The sequence below is a fragment of the Dendrobates tinctorius genome, unplaced genomic scaffold (assembly GCF_039654945.1).
Source record: "Dendrobates tinctorius isolate UK_male_01 unplaced genomic scaffold, ASM3965494v1 ptg000107l, whole genome shotgun sequence".
Taxonomy (NCBI): Eukaryota; Metazoa; Chordata; class Amphibia; order Anura; family Dendrobatidae; genus Dendrobates; species Dendrobates tinctorius.
The window spans coordinates 26318854-26338684 of NW_027361775.1; the positions used below are offsets into that span (position 1 = coordinate 26318854).

General features: G+C 44.9%; 1 protein-coding gene across 5 annotated transcripts in view; it reads left to right on the forward strand.

Moving 5' to 3' along the window:
* The window catches only part of ARMC9 (armadillo repeat containing 9), a 322758-nt gene that overhangs the window by 59157 nt on the left and 243770 nt on the right, over positions 1 to 19831 (forward strand). For all 5 annotated transcript variants that reach the window (XM_073589306.1, XM_073589303.1, XM_073589307.1 and 2 more), the window contains one exon: positions 14990 to 15014. In XM_073589306.1, the coding sequence (XP_073445407.1) occupies positions 14990 to 15014 (25 nt within the window). The remainder of the gene's footprint in view (positions 1 to 14989; positions 15015 to 19831) is intronic.

The window sequence follows — 19831 nt, forward strand, 5'->3', positions numbered from 1 at the left end:
TGGAAAACCCCACAAGTGATCCCATTTTGGAAGCTAGACCCCCAAAGGAACTTATCTAGATGTGTGGTGAGCACTTTGAACCCCCAAGTGCTTCACAGAAGTTTATAACGTAGAGCCATAAAAATAAAAAAAAATCATATTTTTTTTCCACAAACATGATCTTTTAGTCCCCAATTTTTTTTATTTTCCCAAGGGTAACAGGAGAAATTGGACCCCAAAAGTTGTTGTACAATTTATCCTGTGTAGGTTGATATCCGATATGTGGGAGTAAACCACTGTTTGGGCGCATGGCAGAGTGTGGAAGGGAAGGAGCACCGTTTGACTTTTTCAACGCAAAATTGGCTGGAATTGAGATCAGACGCCATGTTGCGTTTGGAGAGCCCCTGATGTACCTAAACAGTCGAAACTCCTCCAATTCTATCTCCAACCCTAACCCCAACACACCCCTAACCCTAATCTCAGCCCTAACCCTAACGGGAAAATCGAAATAAATATATTTTTTTTCATTTTATTACTAGCTGAAGATCCCGGCGCTGCCCGGACATAGTAACTAACTACGGTTAGTTGTAACAAATTATGATTATATCTATATATATAAAGCTGAGTGTAGAGCCCCGCGCATTCCGCATAGCCACATTTACTATAATATCCCACATCATCCCGTCAGCCAGAGCTACCGGACTACTACCCATAATATCCCACATCATCCCATCAGCCAGAGCCACCGGACAACTACCACTAATATCCCACTATCCCACATCATCCCGTCAGCCAGAGCCACCGGACTACTACCACTAATATCCCACATCATCCCGTCAGCCAGAGCTACCGGACTACTACCCATAATATTTCACATCATCACGTCAGCCAGAGCCACTGGACTACTACCCCTAATATCCCACATCATCCCATCAGCCAGAGCCACCGGACAACTACCACTAATATCCCACATCATCCCATCAGCCTGGAGTCAGAACCAGAGTGCTGAGTGGAACGGTCCTAACTTCCATACTGGGGATTCCTGGCATCAGAACCAGAGCGCTGAGTGGATTTGCCCTGACTTCCATACCAGTGATCCCTTTAATAGAAGCCTGAGGTGAGAATCAGAGCACTGAGGGATTTACCCTAACTTCCATACCAGAGATCCCTTTAAGAGAGGCTTGGGGTCAGTACCAAAGCGCAGAGTGGATTTTCCCTCACTTCCGTACCGAGGATCCCTTTAAGAGGGGACTTTGGTCAGAACCAGAGCGCTGAGTGGATTTGCCCTAACTTCCATACCGGGGATCCCTTTAAGAGAGCCTGGGGTCAGTACCAGAGCATTTGAAGGCAATTGCCCTGACTTCCATACCAAGGATCCCTTTAAGAGAGGCAGGGGGTCAAAATTAAAGCACTGGATGGATTTGCCCTGACTTCCATACTGGTGATCCCTTTAAGAAAGGCCTGGGGTCAGTACCAAAGCGCAGAGTGGATTTGCCCTAAATTCCATACCAATGATCCCTTTAAGAGACCCTGAGGTCCCTGAATCCATTCAAAGCGCTGGATGGATTTGCTCTGACTTCCTTACCAATGATCCCTTTAAGAGGGAAGATGTGCCTACGGGATGGAGGATGTGTGATGAGGGATATAGGCACGGGGGGGGGGGATTCATTTCTGTCATGTGCTCTCTGCTCCTTTCAGGGGGGCAGACAATGGCTGGGAGCTTATGTTCCCAGGGATGCTATATTTCTCCCACCATGTCAGTGTCTGCTGAGGTGTTGTCAAGTGGGTAAACTTGCTCATAGCAACCAATCACAGCTCAGCTACTCTTAACCAGCTCTGGTGAAATGAGAGATGCTTAGTGATTGTTTGCAAGGAAAACTGTTGGTCATAGCAACCAATCACAGCTCAGCTTCTTTGGAACAGCTCTGGTGAAATGAAAGATGCTTCGTGATTGGTTGGTGATATACACACACACACACACACACACATTCATTTTTATATATAGAGACTAGCAGAAGAGCCCGGCGCTGCCTGGGCATAGTAACTAACTACGGTTAGTTATAACAAATTATAATGATTATATCTATCTATATATATAAAGCTGAGTGTAGAGCCCTGCCCACTCTGCATAGCCACATTCACTATAATATCCCACATCATCCCGTCAGCCAGAGCTACCGGACTACTACCCCTAATGTCCCACATCATCCCATCAGCCAGAGCCACCGGACAACTACCACTAATATCCCACATCATCCCGTCACAGCCGCCGGGCTACTACCCCTAATATCCCATATCATGCCGTCAGCCAGAGCCACCGTGATACTACCCCTAATATCCCACATCATCCCATCAGCCAGAGCCACCGGACTACTACCCCTAATATCCCACATCATCCCGTCAGCCAGAGCCACCGGATTACTACCCCTAATATCCCACATCATCCCGTCAGCCAGAGCCACCGGACTACTCCCCCTAATATCCCACATCATCCCGTCAGCCAGGGCCACCCGACTACTACCCCTAATATCCCACATAATCTCATCAGCCTGGGGTCAGAACCAGAGCGCTGAGTGGAATGGTCCTGACATCCATACCGGGGATCCCTTTAAGAGGGGCCTTGGGTCAGAACCAGAGCGCTGAGTGGATTTGCCCTGACTTGCATACCAATGATCCCTTTAATAGAACCCTGGGGTCAGAATCAAAGTGCTGAGGGATTTGCCCTAACTTCCATGCTCCTTTTTGGGGGGCAGACAATGGCTGGGAGCTTATGTTCCTGGGGATGCTAGATTTCTCCCACCATGTCAATGTCTGCTGAGGTGTTGTCAAGTGGGAAAACTTGCTCATAGCAACCAATCACAACTCAGCTTCTTTTAACCAGCTCTGGTGAAATGAGAGATGCTGAGTGATTGGTTACAAGGAAAACTGTTGCTCATAGCAACCAATCACAGCTCAGTTTCTTTTGAACAGCTCTGGTGAAATGAAAGATGCTTCGTGATTGGTTGGTGATACACACATACATACATTCAGTTTTATATATATAGATAGAGATTTTTCCCTAAGTAAGGGGGTGATAAATGGTGGTTTGATTTACTATTTGTGGCGGGTTTTTATGGTCGGCAGCTGTCACACGCTAAAAGACGTTTTTTATTGTAAAAATAGTTTTTGCATCATCACATTTTGAGAGCTATAATTTTTCCGTATTTTGACCCACAGAGTCATGTGAGGTCTTATTTTTTGCGGGATGAGTTGACGTTTTTATTGGTACCATTTTCGGGCACGTAACTTTTTTTTTCACTTTTTATTCTGATTTTTGGGACACAGAATGAACAAAAACCAGCATTTCATGAATTTCTTTGGGGGGGGGGCATTTACACCATTCCGCATATGATAAAATTAATAAAGCGTTTTTATTCTTCGGGTCAGTACGATTACAGCAATACCTCATTTATATAATTTTTTATGTTGTGGCGCTTTTATACAATAAAACAATAAAAATACACATATTTAGTATCGCCGCGTCTGTAACGACCTGCCCTATAAAACTGTCCCACTAGTTAACCCCTTTAATGAACCCCTTCAAAAAAAAAAAAAACTAGGCAAAAAACAATGCTTTATCATCATACCGCTGAACAAAAAGTGCAATAACACGCGATCAAAAAGACGTATATAAATAACCATGGTACTGCTGAAAACGTCATCTTGTTCCGCAAAAAACGAGCCGCTGTACAGCGTCATCAGCGAAAAAAATAATTTATTTGGGATTTTTTTAAATTATTTATTTAGGATTTTTTTATAAATAATTTTTACACTTGTTTTTTTTTTTTCTTTATTATATTGTCCCAGTGTGGGACAGGCGCTGCAGAGGCTTTCTCAGTGCCTGCTCTCAGCAGGCACTGAGGAAGCCGCCTCCCTGCAGGACCCTGAAGGCCCCCGCGGCCATATTGGATCCGGGGGCCTGCAGGGAGGGGACCCACGGAGAAGCGTAAGCACATCGTGCTGCTCCGAGAGTCTTAGGGAAGCACGTAGGTAGCCCCCTCCCTGCGCGATTCTTCCATGTGCCCCGGTACACTGTGATCGTGTTTGATCGCAGTGTTCCAGGGATTAATGTGCAGGGGGCGGTCTGGGGGAGTGCCGCTGATCGCGTGTGACATACTATTTCGTCCATGGGAATTAGGTCCCAGGTCACATGGACGGAATAGCACGTCCAATGTAGGAAAGGGGTTAAAAATCCCTAAATAAAGAAAAAAAAATATTTTTCCAATAAATACATTTATGTAACTAAAAAAAAAACAATAAAAGCAAACATATTTGGTATCGCCAGGTCCATAACGACCCGCTCTATAAAACAGTCCCACTAGTATAACCCCTTCAGTGTACACTGTAAAAAAATAAATAAAAATTGAGGCAAGAAACAATGCTTTATCATCATACAGCCGAACATAAAGTGCAATAAAACTCGATCATAAAGACGGATGTAAATACAAAATGGTACCGCTAAAAACATCATCTTGTCCCGCAAAAAACATCCCACCATACAGCTCCATCAGCAGAAAAATAAAAAAAGTTATAGCCCTCAGAATAAAACGATGCAAAAATAAGTATTTTTTCTATAAAATAGTTTTTATTGTGTAAAAGCGCCAAAACATAAAAAAAATATAAATGTGGTATCTCTATAATCGTACTGACCAGAAGAATAAAGTTGCCTTACCAATGTTACCACATGCGGAATGGTATAAAAACAAAAAGCATTTCCTAAATTGCTGGTTTTTTTTAATTCTGTCTCCCAAAAATCAGAATAGAAAGTGATCAAAAACTGTCATGTGCCCGAAAACGGTATCAATGAAAACGTCAACTCATCCGGCAAAAAATAAGCCATAACATGACTGTCGGACGAAATTTGAAAAAATTATCGTTCTCAAAGTGCGGTGAGGCAAAAACCAGTTTTCGCAATAAAAAGCGTCTTTTAGTGTGTGTCAGCAGCCAAACTTTATACCCAATATAAATCTGGTATTGCTGTAATCGCCTAATCGCTTATACCGCACGATGAACAGCATAAAAAATAAATAAAACCAATTATTCACCTGCTGTGGATTTTTTCATTCTGCCTCCCAAATATCGCAGTAAGGCTCGGAGCACATTTATCCTGCGCTCTGCACAGAGCACTTAGATCGGGGTTTCCATGTAAATCTCTGAAATACGTGATTAATAGACAGAACCCCTGCAGAAAATTCTCAATAGTAAGGCAGATGGAGGCACTTTGGACACCATAGGACCTGTGATCCGGAGGTGTCCGTCTTTTTTAGGATTGCTCGGTTTTGTGCACTTCTGAAAAAGACACCGTTGAACAGATGCCAGACGGACTCCAGAGTAATGTAAAAATAGAACCCGGCACTCAACTTAGTGTTAAAGTTGTAGGTGATTTTATTCAATCCCAAACAGTAGCATATACAAAATGTTTCGGTCCATACAAAAGACGTTCGTCAGTTGCGTACTGAGGGTTATGATACTTTTACAATGACCAACCACAGGATAACAATACAGAGAATGCCAAGAGGGCTTCCAGGATACTGGTAACACAAAGGCTCTGGAAAAGCAAAATGGCTCCTCGCTCCCCAAAAGAAACTCCGCAAATTCTCAGCTCCCAAATTCAAATGCCCCCCTGCCTTCTGAGCCTGTCTGCCTAAACAACATTTAGTGCCCACATGTTTGGCATTTCTGTAGTGATGAGAGCCAGCGTAATTTATAGGTGCGTGTCTCCAGAAGCACAGGCTGGGCATAATGTACTGGTCACTACAGCAGCAGTTTGCAATTTCACTCAGCAACATCCACTGCTGCCTGTGACACTCATGGAGTCAAAATTGTCACTACATCTGTAGATAAATTCCCAAAGGATTATAAATTCTCAAATAGTCACTTGAAGGGGATTCTTCTTTTCTCCTTCGCCTCTTTGGGGGAGACACTTACTGTGGGTGTATGCTTCTGCCGCTAGGAGGCTGACACTAAGTGAAAAAAAGAGGCTAGCTCCTCCTCTGCCGTATACACCCTCGCCCCTGTTGCGGGCGGAAATCAGTTTTTTGCTTAGTGTCCATGGAGGCACACGTCTGGTTTTTCTCCAGACTTTTTTCGTCTTTTTCCCATGAAGATGAGACAGGGGCAACGGATCCTATTGAAAGGGTCCGATTTCCCCAAACCAACAACGGGCGAGCACGTGCGAGTGTCCCTCCACGTATCCTCTCCCGCGTCGTGGGACACAATGCCGGACTTAGCCCTGACCACCCCTAGGTATTGAAACCATGGGCTGTACAGAGGCACAAGACTAGCCCGTGCGGCCCCCACTGCTCCACCAATGCTTAGACTGTGGTGCTGCAAGGTGGCGGACGGTCCCTCTCCTCAACCCCTGAAGGGGCTAGATGGAGCTAGGGTGCCTGCACTGCCCTATTTTTTTTGAGGCCCCCTCACATACCTGCTCTCAGGAAGCTGAAGAGGATCATTGGTGAGGAGAGGGTCTGGGAGGGCTCCTGCAAAGATCCGAGGGCTGGAGCCCCCAGCCAGCGGAAGCCACCGGCCATGCAAGGCTGAGAGTGGCTCCGTCAGGCAGCGCCAGGAAGTAGCGCCATTTTTTTTAGCGCCATGGAACCGCCCCCCCCCCAGGCCGGGTAGGGGATAAATTGAGGCAGGGTGCTAGGCCGTGGCCAGAAGTCCCGCCTCCAGGCCGCGCGTCACTTCTGGCGGCCCGCCCCGCACTGGGCGGCGAAGAAATTTAGGCCCCCGCTTCGGAGCGCGGCTAGGCCGCAGAACGGAGGTACCGCCCCTAGAGCGTTTTTTTATATGCTGGTGGCTCTCTCCCACAGCTGCTGGGGCGCGATTTGAAGTTAGAAGCGTCCAGGACGGGGCGCAGGACTGGGGTAAGTGCTTCCCGAGAGGCCATGCTACAGGGAAAACGAGGCGCTACCGCCTCCTCCCCCCCCCCCAGCAGCGGACAGATACAGCATGTCCGAAAAAGCAAAGACGCACACGTTCTTTTACTATGCATGCATCTCATCGGGCTGCGTTTCTGCGAGCGCAGAGCAAGTGATTATGCGAAGCCTGCAAATCCGAATGCGCCCAGGAGCCCTCCCCTGTGACCGTGACCAATGTGTTGAATCCCCAGGAGTGGGCCCTATCACTGTCACAGTCTATGTCGTCGCTTACGAGAGCAATAGAGTCCCTTCAAGCCCCAGATAGGGGCAGGGACAATGGCTCGCCGACCTTAGAGGGGTCCTCCACCTCACAAGAGCCTCCGACCTGCAGGGGCCGCTCTCACTCCAGGCAGACCCGGAGGAAACGAATCCACGCGGTGTTGCCCAGTCCATCCGGTGCCTTGGCATCCGTAAGCTCTGCTTCTTGTTCCCTGTCACCAGTGGTTTATAGCGAGCAGACCTCATATTGCGACTCAGACGAGCCCCTTGACCTGGACACTCCAGGGTCACGTGAAACAGGGGACAGCCTCATAGAGGCCGTCATTCAGACCCTGGGGATTGAGGATGATCCCGCAGCGACTACAGGGCATAAAGTGGCATTTAAGTGAATGAAATGCCCGCACATAATTTTTTACCCTCACCTGGAGTTTGAGGACATAGTGCAGCGGCACAGAGAACGTCCAGACAGGAATTTCTTGGGTCAAAAGGCACTCGAAACAGGGTATCCGTTTGCTCCGGACCTCCGTAAAAAATGGATGGAATCCCCGATGGTGGATCCACCGGTTTCGCGCCTAGCCACTGAAACCCTTTTATCTGTACCTAGTGTTTCCTCTATTAAGGATCCCACGGATCGCCTCATAGAGAGCTTAGCTCGCTCAGTATATGAGGTGTCAGGGTCAGCATTCGCTCCCTCGTTCGCAGCAACTTGGGTAGCCAAGGCTATGATCTCATGGTCAGAAGCATTAAACAAGGTAGTGCAGGAGCGAGATCTACCTGCAGAAATATCGGAGGTCGCGAGTCAGATGGCGATGGCCGGAGACTATGTAATCAATGCATCTTTGGATGCGGCCAATTGCTCGGCACTTGCTGCCGCTAATGCAATTTCTATCAGAAGAGCTCTATGGTTAAGGACATGGCGAGCCGATTCTACTTCTAAGAAGTCCTTGACTTCCCTGCCTTATCAGCTCGGCCGCCTATTTGGATAAAGACAACCCATTGGGGAGAATGCGTACTCAACAGCCCAGATCGAGGGGATCCAGATCCCAAAGATCGTCAGCCAAATGACTCGAGGCGCTTACCAGACAACCCCATCAAGGTGGGCGGCCGCCTACTCTGGTTTCACCACGTCTGGGTCAATGTCGCACACGACGCATGGGTAAAGGAGTTGGTGGCTTCAGGTTACAAAATAGAATTTGTCAGATACCCTCCAAGACGGTTTTTTCTATCTCGTCTGCCCAGGGTGGATACCCAGGAAAAGGCTCTGTTAGGAGCCATCAAATCGCTCCAGCAAAACGGAGTAATTGTTTCAGTGCCGGAACACGAAAGAGCTCAGGTCTTCTATTCCAACCTGTTTGCGATTCCCAAAAAGGACGGATCTGTCAGGCCTGTTTTGGACCTGAAGCTTCTGAACAAAGTCATCAGGATCAGACATTTCCGGATGGAGTCTCTCCGTTCAGTCATATCGGCCATGGAGCAGGGAGAATACTTAGCCTCGATCGACATCCAGGACGCATATCTGCTTATTCCCATTTTTCCTCCTCATCAGAGGTTCCTATGCTTCGCCATCAGCGGTCGACATTTTCAGTTTGTAGCGCTACCCTTCGGGCTAGCCACGGCTCCCAGAGTGTTCACAAAGGTTATGGCAGTTGTCATGGCCATACTGCACTCTCGAGGCCTCGAGGCATTGTCGTCTTGCCTTACTTGGACAACCTCTTGGTCAAGGGCCTGTCAATACGGGCATGCAAGGAAAATGTCATCATCACACTAGATACTCTTGCCCGCTTAGGGTGGTTGGTCAATGTGAAGAAGTCATCCCTTGTGCCAGCTCAGAGGATTTCCTTCTTAGGAATGATCTTCGACACTTGCCGAGGGTTGGTAATTCTCCCTCAGGAAAAAGCGCTAGCTCTCCGGCAGGGAGTCCGGACACTTCGCCAACCAGTCCCTCATACCATCCGATCCCGGATGAGGATTCTAGGAAAAATGGTGGCAGCAATGGAAGTGATACCGTTTGCCCAGTTCCATCTTCGCCCCCTGCAGCGCGCCCTCTTGTCAGCCTGGGACAAGAATCCTTTCACGCACGATCGGCGGTGCCGACTGTCCTCTCAAGTCAGGCAGTCGCTCGGATGGTGGTTAACCAGTTCCTTTCTGACCCAGGGGAAATCTTTCCCCCCAGACCATTGGTTGGTGATGACAACCGACGCCAGTCTCCTTGGCTGGGGAGCGGTGTTTTCGCCACCACACAACCCAGGGACGGTGGTCGCCACAGGAAGCACGCCCTCCCGATCAACTTATTGGAGATACGAGCAATTCGGCTGGCCCTGCAAAGGTATCGCTTTCTAGCAGGCCGCCCTGTCCGAATTCAATCGGACAACGCCACGGCGGTGGCTTACATAAATCACCAAAGGGGCACCCGCAGCAGAGCAACCATGCGCGAGGTTGGGCACGTTCTTCTGTGGGCCAAAGCAAACCACTCGGTGATTTCGGCTGTACACATCCCGGGCGTGGAAAGTTGAGCGGCAGACTTTCTCAGCCGGCAGGGTCTTGCGTCTGGAGAGTGGTCTCTACATCCCGAAGTCTTCCAGCAGATTTGTCAGCTGTGGGGAACTCCGGACGTGGACCTGATGGCGTCCAGAGTGAACGCCAAGGTGCCCACATATGTCGCTCGGGCCAGGGACTCGCAGGCAATCGCTGTGGGCGTGTTGGTTCTGCCATGGAACCAGTTTCGCCTTCCATATCTATTCCCCCTGCTGCCACTACTGCCGAGGGTCATCAAGAAGATCAAGACGGAAGGGGTTCCGGCGATTCTGCTGGCCCCGTCGAGCAGCTGCTCCCCGACGTTCCTTGGCGCCTGCCAGAGCGCCCAGATCTACTTTCTCAAGGGCAGATTTGCCACCCAAACTCAGGGGCCCTGTGTTTGACGGCATGGCCGTGGAATCTTGGATTCTAACCCAGGCAGGGTTTGGGAGCAAGGTGGTCGCCACAATGGTTAGCGCCTGGAAGCCTGCTTCAGCATGAATTTACCACCACACCTGGAAGGTGTTCTTTGCTTGGTGTCGAGGCCGCAGTGTTTCTCCGCTGAGATTCTCAATCCCCAACATCTTGGCTTTTCTCCAGTTGGGCCTAGACTCGGGCTTGGCCCCAAGTTCCCTCAGGAGACAAAGATCGGCCTTATCCGTCCTGTTCCAGCGCAGAGTTGAGACCAGTTTGCAGGTGAAGAAGTTCATCCAGGGAATCTCCCACTTGGTACCTCCCTATAAGACGCCTATGGACGCCTGGGACCTTAACCTGGTCCTAAGTGTTCTGCAGGAAGCTCCATTTGAACCACTTCAGGATATCTCTTTGAGGTACCTTCCTGGAAAGTGGTGTTCCTAGTGGCCATCACTTCTATCAGGCGGGTTTCAGAGCTGGCGGCCCTATCCTGCCGAGCTCCGTTCCTCACTTTCCATAAGGATAAGGTGGTGCTCAGACCAGCCCCTCCTTTTCTGCCGAAATTCGTGGCCGCTTTTCACATTAATGAAGATGTTGTTTTGCCTTCATTTTCTCAAGCACCGGTGCACCGTGTGGAAAAGGCTCTTCACACGTTAGACCTGGTAAGAGCCCTCTAGAGGTACGTGTCGAGGACGGCACCCTTTCGTCAGATGGACACGCTGTTCGTGTTCCCCGAGGGGCGCAGGAAGGGACTCGCTGCCTCAAAATCGACCATAGCCAGATGGATTCGTTTGACTATTCAGGAGTCCTACTGCATTAGAGGCATGCCGATTCCAGCAGGGATCAGAGCGCACTCTACTCAGCAGTGGGCGCATTTTGGGCGCTTCAGCACCAGGCTTCGACGGAGCAGGTTTGCAAGGCAGCAACCTGGTCCAGCCTGTACACATTTGCCAAACATTATAATATCCATACTCAGGCCTCGGCGGATGCGAGCCTGGGTAGAAGGATTCTCCAAGCAGCGGTGGTGCACCTTTAAACAAGAGGTGCATGTAGCTTGGATCGGTGAGTCAATCTCCCACCCAGGGACTGCTTTAGGACGTCCCACAGTATCTGTGTCCCCCAATGAGGCGAAGGAGAAACATGGATTTTTGTGATAATTCACCGTAAAATCCTTTTCTCCGAGACGCTTATTGGGGGACACAGCACCCACCCTATTAGCCAGTTGGCTCTTGTTTTGTTTAATATGCATTTACTTATTTGATATAAGGGTGGTGTTGTTATTTGGACATGTTGCACCTGTATTAAGGCTGATTTGTTGTCCTACTGTTTTGGCACCAAACTGATTTCCGCCCGCAATAGGAGCGAGGGTGTATATGGCGGAGGAGGAGCTAGCCTCTTTTTTCACTTAGTGTCAGCCTCCTAGCGGCAGAAGCATACACCCACAGTATCTGTGTCCCCCAATGAGCGTCTCGGAGAAAAGGATTTTACGGTAAGTTATCACAAAAATCCATGTTTCTAGCACTTAGGGGCTCTTTATATGGTATCCACAAACTAGTCTAGGAAAATCTGTGCTCCAGGAGGCAAATAGTGCTCTGTCCCTCCCGAGTCACTCTCTATGGCTAAGTAGTACTGTACAGCCACATATGGGGTATTTCTACATTCAGCAGAAATTGTGGGACTAATTCTGGTGCAATTTTTACCCATTTCCCTTTGTGAAAACGTAAAACTTGGGGCTAACACACAATCTTGGTGGTAAAACTGTAAATTATTCTTTCTTCACTGATCAATGGTAGAAAAGTCTGTGACACACCTGTGGTGGAGTCAATATAATCACTGCACTCCTTGATGAATTCATTGAGAGATTTAATTGGTAAAATGGGATCACTTATGGGGGGTTCTGTTGTTCTGGCTCTGCCAATGTAACATGGCACCCTCAAACAAGTGCAGCAAAATCTGCGTTGTAATATTGCGCTACTTCCTTTCTGAGCTTTGCACTGTGCCTCAGAAGTAGTTTTCATCCACATATGGGGTATCGGTGAACTCAGGAGAAATTGCACAACAAACTTTGGGGTCCATTTTCTCCTTTTGCCCTTGTGAAAATGCAAAATTTGTAGCTAGAAAAGATTTTTGTAGGAAAAATGTGTTTTTTTATTTTTTTTTATTTTTTATTTTTTTTTTATTTTCACGGCTTAACGTTTTAAACTTCTGTGAAGCACCTGTGGGTTCAAGGTGCTCAATACACATCTAGGTAAGGTCCCAAAGGGGTCTAGTTTACAACATGGTGTCTTATAATTATTCCATCAAATTTTGCATTCAAAAAGTCAAATGGAGCTCTTTCCCTTACAAGCCCTGCCGTGAGCCCAAACAGTAGTATTCCCCCACATATGGGGTATCAGTGTACTCGGGAGAATTTGCACAACAAATTGTATGGAGAAATGTCTCCTGTTACCCTTATGAAAATGCAAAATATTGAGCTAAAATTGATTTATTTGGGAAAAATTTGATTTTTTTTTTTAATTTATTTCCACGGCTCTACGTTATAAGCTTCTGTGAAGCACATGTGGGTTCATGGTGCTCAATACACATCCTGATAAGTTCCATAGGGGGTCTCGTTTCCAAAATGGTGTCACTTGAGGGGGGATTCCACTGTTTAATTATGCCAGCATATCTTACTTTAAAAAAGTGAAATGGCGCTCCTTTCCTTCCAAGCACTGCCGTGCACCCAAACAGTAGATTTCCCCCACATATGAGGTATCAGCGTGCTAAGGAGAAATTTCACAACAAAATGTATGGTCCATTTCCTGCTGTTACCCTTGCAAAAGTAAATAAACAAAATGGTTCTAAAGGAAAATTTTTGTGAAAGAAAAGTAAATGTTTTTTCTTCCACTTTCCAAAAATTCCTGTGAAGCACCTGAAGGTTTAATAAACTTCTTGAATGTGGTTTTGAGTACCTTGAGGGGTGCAGTTTTTAGAATGTTGTTGTTTTTGGGTTTTTTCTGTCATATAGGCCCCTCAAAGTCACTTCAAATGGGATGTGATCGGCAAAAAAAATGGCTTTGCGAGAAATCGCTGGTCAATTTTTTATCCCTTATAACTGCCTAACAAAAAAAATAATGTTTCCAAAATTGTGCTGATGTAAAGTAGACATGTGGGAAATGTTATTTATTAACTATTTTGTGTGATATGACTCTTGGATTGATATGACTCTCAGTATAAATTAAAAGTTTTAAAATTATGAAATTTTCATCAAATTTCCTGTCAAAGACATTTTACCACTGTCATAAAGTACAATATGTCACGAGAAAACAGTATCAGAATCACCGGGATCCTTTGAAGCGTTACAGTGTTATGGCCCCATAAAGTGACAGTGGTCAGAATTGTAAAAATTGGCCCGGTCATGAAGCTGAAAACAGGCTTTGGGGTGAAGTGGTTAAGTGATGTCAAATCTAGATGAAATATGATTGGCTGTGGCTCTAGGATGACCCTTAGTGACTCGTACTCTTTGCATGGTGGCACATCAGGACATGAAGCAAATCTAAAGAAATGGATGGGGCAGTGTCCTAGCAGCTGTTCATGTCAATGTAGAGCCAGCTGGTGTCATTGTGATGGTGCCCTCGTATATCACTTGTATCCTGATCAGTTTTGGTTTTTTTTTTTTATCCTCAAAAATGCATCTGTTGGCCTGGCTTCAAGCTTTTTTCAGAATTTTCAAGTCCATGAAGAGCTTTACTGTCACTGAATATTTTTGGTCCAGCTCCTGGTACAAATAAACTGATGCACTTGATACTAGAAATGATCCCATAGAAATCGATTTTGCTGTCGCTTTCCCTCCCTTGTTTAAGGACTATGACGGAGGAAATTAAAAAATAAAACCACCGGTTGGCTGTGTATGAGTGAAAACAAACTTCCACGTATAGCGCTGAGGAGATGCTGAAGATGATTGTAAGAGCGGAAAGCCATTTTAACACTAATTAATTTTTCCATATTCGCTGCAGTGGTCACTGCTGGCATTGCTTAATACGCTCGCTCTGCTGTTGGTTTGCGCATACCATTTAGGGTACTGGGATGTGACTCTTCTAAATGTAGCTTTTGTGGTGAATCTTTTTATTGCCAGTTCAGCAGAAATATGAAATAATTACACAGCTGTGGGGCGGTGAATAAAAGCTCTTTTTTTTTTTTTTAAGAACAGCTCTACATAGTAATTTAACAAGTAGATCTGCTCATGTTCTCTGCACTTGAGAGATGTTCACAAAGATTAAAAAAAACTTCTCGTCCAACATATACAATTGTGCTCAAAAGTTTACATACCCCGGCAGAATTTTGGCTTTCTTTGCCTTTTTTCAGAGAATATGAATGATAACACCAAAACTTTTTCTCTATTCATGGTTAGTGGTTGGGTGAAGCCATTTATTGCCAAACTGCTGTGTTTTCTCTTTTAAAATCATAATGACAACCCAAAACATCCAAATAACCCTGATCAAAAGTTGACATACCCTGGTGATTTTGGCCTGATAACATGCACAGAAGTTGACACAAATGGGTTTGAATGGCTACTAAAGGTAACATCCTCACCTGTGACAAATGCCAGCAAAATAGTTTGATCAGGGTCATTTGGATGTTTGGGGTTGTCATTATGATTTTAAAAGAGAAAACACAGTAGTTTGACACTAAATGGCTTCACCCAACCACTAACCATGAGTGGAGAAAAAGTTTTGGTGTTATCCTTCATATTCTCTGAAAAAAGGGCCAAGAAAGCAAAAATTCTGCCGGGGTATGTAAACATTTGAGCACAACTGTACATGTAATCCACGGGAGAGCATTTCATGTGTGATGGCTAGATGAATGTCGATAAGTAACTTTGAAAGTGCATTGTACATTTCCTTAACATGTTTAAATTCCAGAAAGAGAGTGGCCAATGTAGCAAAGGTGAGTTTAGCACATATATATGTATATATTTGTGTATAAATATATGTATACATAATTTCGATGTTGAAGTATATACATTGTAAGTAGAGATGAGCAGATTTGTTTGGATTTTGGCTCCGAATCTGATTTTGACATATTCGGGCCAGATTTGAACACTATTCGGGACGAATGTACGTCTTATGATCGGTTCCGAACATATTCGGTAATTTCTACTCCCATTGACTCTAATGACGTTCAGCTGTGTTCGACGAATATTGCAAAAACAATATTCGATTCCAATCGTATTCAGAACCGAATCCAAACAAATTTCCTCATCTCTAATTGCAAGGTGACAGCTGGAAGATTACTCTGGGTGATGACGCTGAGGCGTTCCTGATTGTGTTTGATAGAGTGGTGGATCGGGAGAAATTTCCTGTGGAACAGCGAGTAGATTATTAATATGAACTCATTCTTCAGGATGCCACGGAGTATGTCAAGCTGAAGGCAGAGATTTTGGCACATCTGGGTATAACACTGGCAGTCGGGGAACGAGGATGTATTACTGGGGCTATCTCGGGGACAAAGTTCCTTGTCCCAGGTGTTTAATCTCCTGCAATCGATGCAAAAATGGCTTCATCACGAGACTTGTTCCCCAACACAGATGGCGGAGAGACTGGTTTTGGACCGATTCATCCACTGCTGAGGCCAGTTGAATGCTTGGTTGCCCAGGAAGATCCCAAGAACGCAGAGGTGACAGAAGATTACCAGTGTAATGCCTATTGTGAAATAGCACCTCCTCCAATCACATGAGGAATAATCAAGGGTGTATAATAGGTCAACTCGAGCAAAACAGTTCAAACCTGGGGATCAGGTACTTGTGTTGGTGTCTACAATGGAGAGAGCGTTTCCTGCCACCTGGCAAATTCACCAACCAGGAAAGGAGAAGCCCCACCAGGTTAATCATGTCAATTTAATTAAAACTTGGCAGAATAGGGAACCTCTTGAAGCTCCTTTTTTCTGGCCAAGTCTGAAGCCAATGTTGAAAATGGCAAAGTGGCATTTTGTCACTCTCCCAAAAGTAGCAATACCTAGAGCTGCTACACCAAAATAGAATCCTCTTCTCTGAGTTGCCAGGCATCACTCAGGTCTCTGAACTTGAGTTTCTCACACAGCCTCATGTTTACATCAACTTGAATCTTTATCAGACTCCAGAAGCATGTCGAGAGGCAATCTCAAAAGAGGTAAATTGGATGCTGAAAATGAGGGTCATTAAAGCGGATGGTCCATTCCCATTGTGTTGATACTAAAGCCAAATGCGGCACAGCAATTCTGAAACAATTACAGGAAGCTCATTTTGACGCCTGACGATTTGAGCTTAGGGTGGAGGGGGGCATGTAAGGTGGCAGCTGGAATGTTCATAGTGGGAGATGTCAACTTGGTGATCTGAAGCCCAGAAAAGCAGGTTCCACTCCCGAGTGCAGTGCCGGGTATTAACATGCGATACGCGGCTGTGTTTCACCCATGTGTGATCCCGACCTAATGCTGAGAGGGTTTTTAATGGGCCCAGATTTTGGGTCCAGGTTTTAGGAGCAACCAGGAGGACTTGGTTGGGATTGGCCATTCCCATTCTTCAGAGTTTGGCTTATTCTGTGTGGAGGTGGAAAAACCAGTTTGTATGTTGAACAGTCTCTGCCAGAGGATGTGAGAACAGGACTGTTATCCAAACAGGTTAGCCTGTGCTGTTATGTGGAGTTTATTTTTTCTTTTTATGCCGAAAAAAGGCTGTTTTGTCCATAGTTTATGACCACAATAAACTTCAGACGTTTGGACCCGACCAAATTGCCTTTGGTTACCTGAAGCGCTGTTTGGAAACGAGTGAATCCCTATTATATACTATAAAGCCATGTCTTTCCATCCTGTGATTTCCAAACAGCGCTTCAGGTATACACATATATATTTGATTATACAAGTTATTGAACCTGTTCTGCAAGCTTTTTTATTGGTATATTCTCTCGCTTCAACCGACGTCCTGGAGATAATGGTAGTGCAGCATGCGCTGACTCCTGCTCAACACTGTTCAGGAGCCAGAGACTTTGGACAGAAGGACACATCTCCAATTATATTATAAAGATTGATATATAATATATTCCTCAACATTGAAATTGCAACACCAAGAAGGAAAAGTCATGGAATTATGGAAATCTCAGGATTTGGAAATGATGAGAAACTGGAAACAAAATTTTAAAAACATCTCAATTTATTCAGTATCGAGTATGGGCTCCACATGCAGAAATCTCCAGTTATTAATGGTTGTCTGAGGAATGTTCTGCCATTCTGAATGCACTTTGCATGCAAATCATCAAGATCCACTGCTGGCAGCTCCCATTGCAATTGCCAATCATTACTGTCCCAGATGTACTTGATAAGAGACAAGTACGTAGATGCTCCAGAACATTATTGTATGTTTAGGTCACGCAATTTGCTCACATTACCACGAGCAATATGTGGCTTTGAGTTAGTGTGTTGATTACTTATTCTAAGAATGAGCCATCAATATCAAAGTCCTGAAAGATGCCTATAGTAGGTCTGCTTTAAAAGGTTTGTCCACTACTTTGATAAACCCATCTTGATTGTAATAATGCCTCTGAAGAAGATTAAAAAAAAAACCCTTTATACTCACCTCCTTCTCCAGCGCCGTTCCAAGGATGTTGGTGTCAGGTTTGCCAGCACTACCATGACATTGTTATGGCTCGTGAGAACTGCAGCCCATTAGCAAATGCTGATAGGATGCAGTTCTCACATAATATAGCATTGTCAAACGACCAAAGGCACTGCTGGTGCAAGATGTGCGTATAAGTTTTTTTTTCTTTTGGGGATTAATGTATTTAAGAAGAGGTTTTATAAGTATGTACCTCTTGTAACTGGTCAAGTGTGATGCATTTTTTTCTGATGCTCAGGAAATGTCTGTATGTTTATTTTATGGCTCAAGTCGGTCTCCATAAATTGCACATTTCTGAATTGAACCAACACTTTTTATAGTTGAATGTAATCACATTCTGTATCCCATCAGATTGTAGTTGTTATTTTATAAACCAGGTTGGGAGAATAGAAGAATTTATTTTATAGGCTTTTACGGTCAAGTTCTTGGGTGTTTTACAATACCTAAAAGATATTTTTATAATGCTTTGTTATAGCTATCAGGAGGACATGAGTTAAATCCTAGGTCTCTGAAGAAGGGATTATTGGGAAGCCAGCCATGGCTGGAGAAAAACAACATTTTTAGAACATCAAAATGATGATTATCAGACAGTGCTGGGAGAGAAATACACAATGATTGCACGGAATATTCTGACACTTGCTCCACATTCACCCTAAGGTCCTGTCAGCCTTCCTGACATGTCTTTTAGAAAATACTTGTATTCCTTTTAAAATAACTATCTTGGAACATCTTTTCGTAGCAGTCTATTTTTGGCAATTGATCTGTTATTTTTATTAGAAATTTATGACCAAGTTTAAAACAGTGCTTACCATTCATGGGGGTGTCCATATACGGTTTAATAATGTTAGCACTGTCAGACTATGGGAACATACCCCTTGGACAGGAGGAATGGTAACTCCCAGTTGTCAGTTTATTGATGTCTACAATAGATACTAGAGGAACCCCTTGATTCTCTGAATTGGTGGTGGGCTCAGAGGTCGGACTAGCATCAATCATACAGTTATAGCATGTTCTAGCAGTATGGCATTACTTTAGTAGATTGGAAAACACCATTTAAATGCATTCGCACATCCATATTTTCTGGCCATGTTACATCTTCATATAAAGTCTAAGGAATGAAGATCTTCCTTGCGGAGACCGCCAAGTTGGTGTTGGAGACTTATAGGGAATGCATTGCTTCATTGGGAAATTAAAAAGGTTGTCCATAGAACAAAGTTCCCTTTTTAAGCAATGGATCTTGGAATATAAATTTTTATTAAAGGATCTTAGAATAATAATAATTTTCACAATTGGATATGTATAAATAAAATGTTCCTGTACTGAGATAATCTTATAAATGTCCCCCTGCTGTGTAATGGCTGTGTCTGACCTTGTGGGAACATGGTATGATCATACTACAGCTCCTGGGCAGGGGAGGAAGCAAAAGAGAGTATACAGACAGGACAGCATGGGATCGCAGCTGATTCTTTATGTGAGATAAAACATTTATCTGCCTGTTTAAGAACTTGTTTTGCCTCACAGAAAGAAATCAACTGCGATATCGTGCTGTAATGTTTCTCTTTTGATTCCTCCCCTGCCCAGGAGCTGTGGTATGACCAGACCATGTTCCTGTACGGTCAAACACAGCCATTACACAATGGCACATTTACAAGATTATTTTGGGACAAAACACATTTTTTTCAACACATCCAATTGTGGAACTTGTTGTTATTCTAAGATCTATTAAGATGCATTCTGTTTGTTGAACAGCCCTTTTCAATAAGAAAATATTAAGTTTCCCAGGAGAGCATTGACTTGCCTATAAATCTCTGTACACAAACTTGGCTCTCTCCACAAGGAGAAACGTTACCCGTTAGACCCCCTGTTAGAGGCCTCTCACCCAGCCAATCTGTTCTGCCGGGTACAAATGAGGAAAAAAAAATTGTATCTACAAATGAGGGTTTTGGTTTGGCTTATTCTTTTAAATCATATGGCAACCTCCAAACATTGACTTTTAGGTTTGCTGCCTTCAATAGATGGTACTAGAGACCCTATTTAATGTCCCGAGATTTCATGCCAAAAAAAAGAATAATCCCAAAAATGAAAACTGGACCATAAATAGAGCGGTGTAGAAATATAC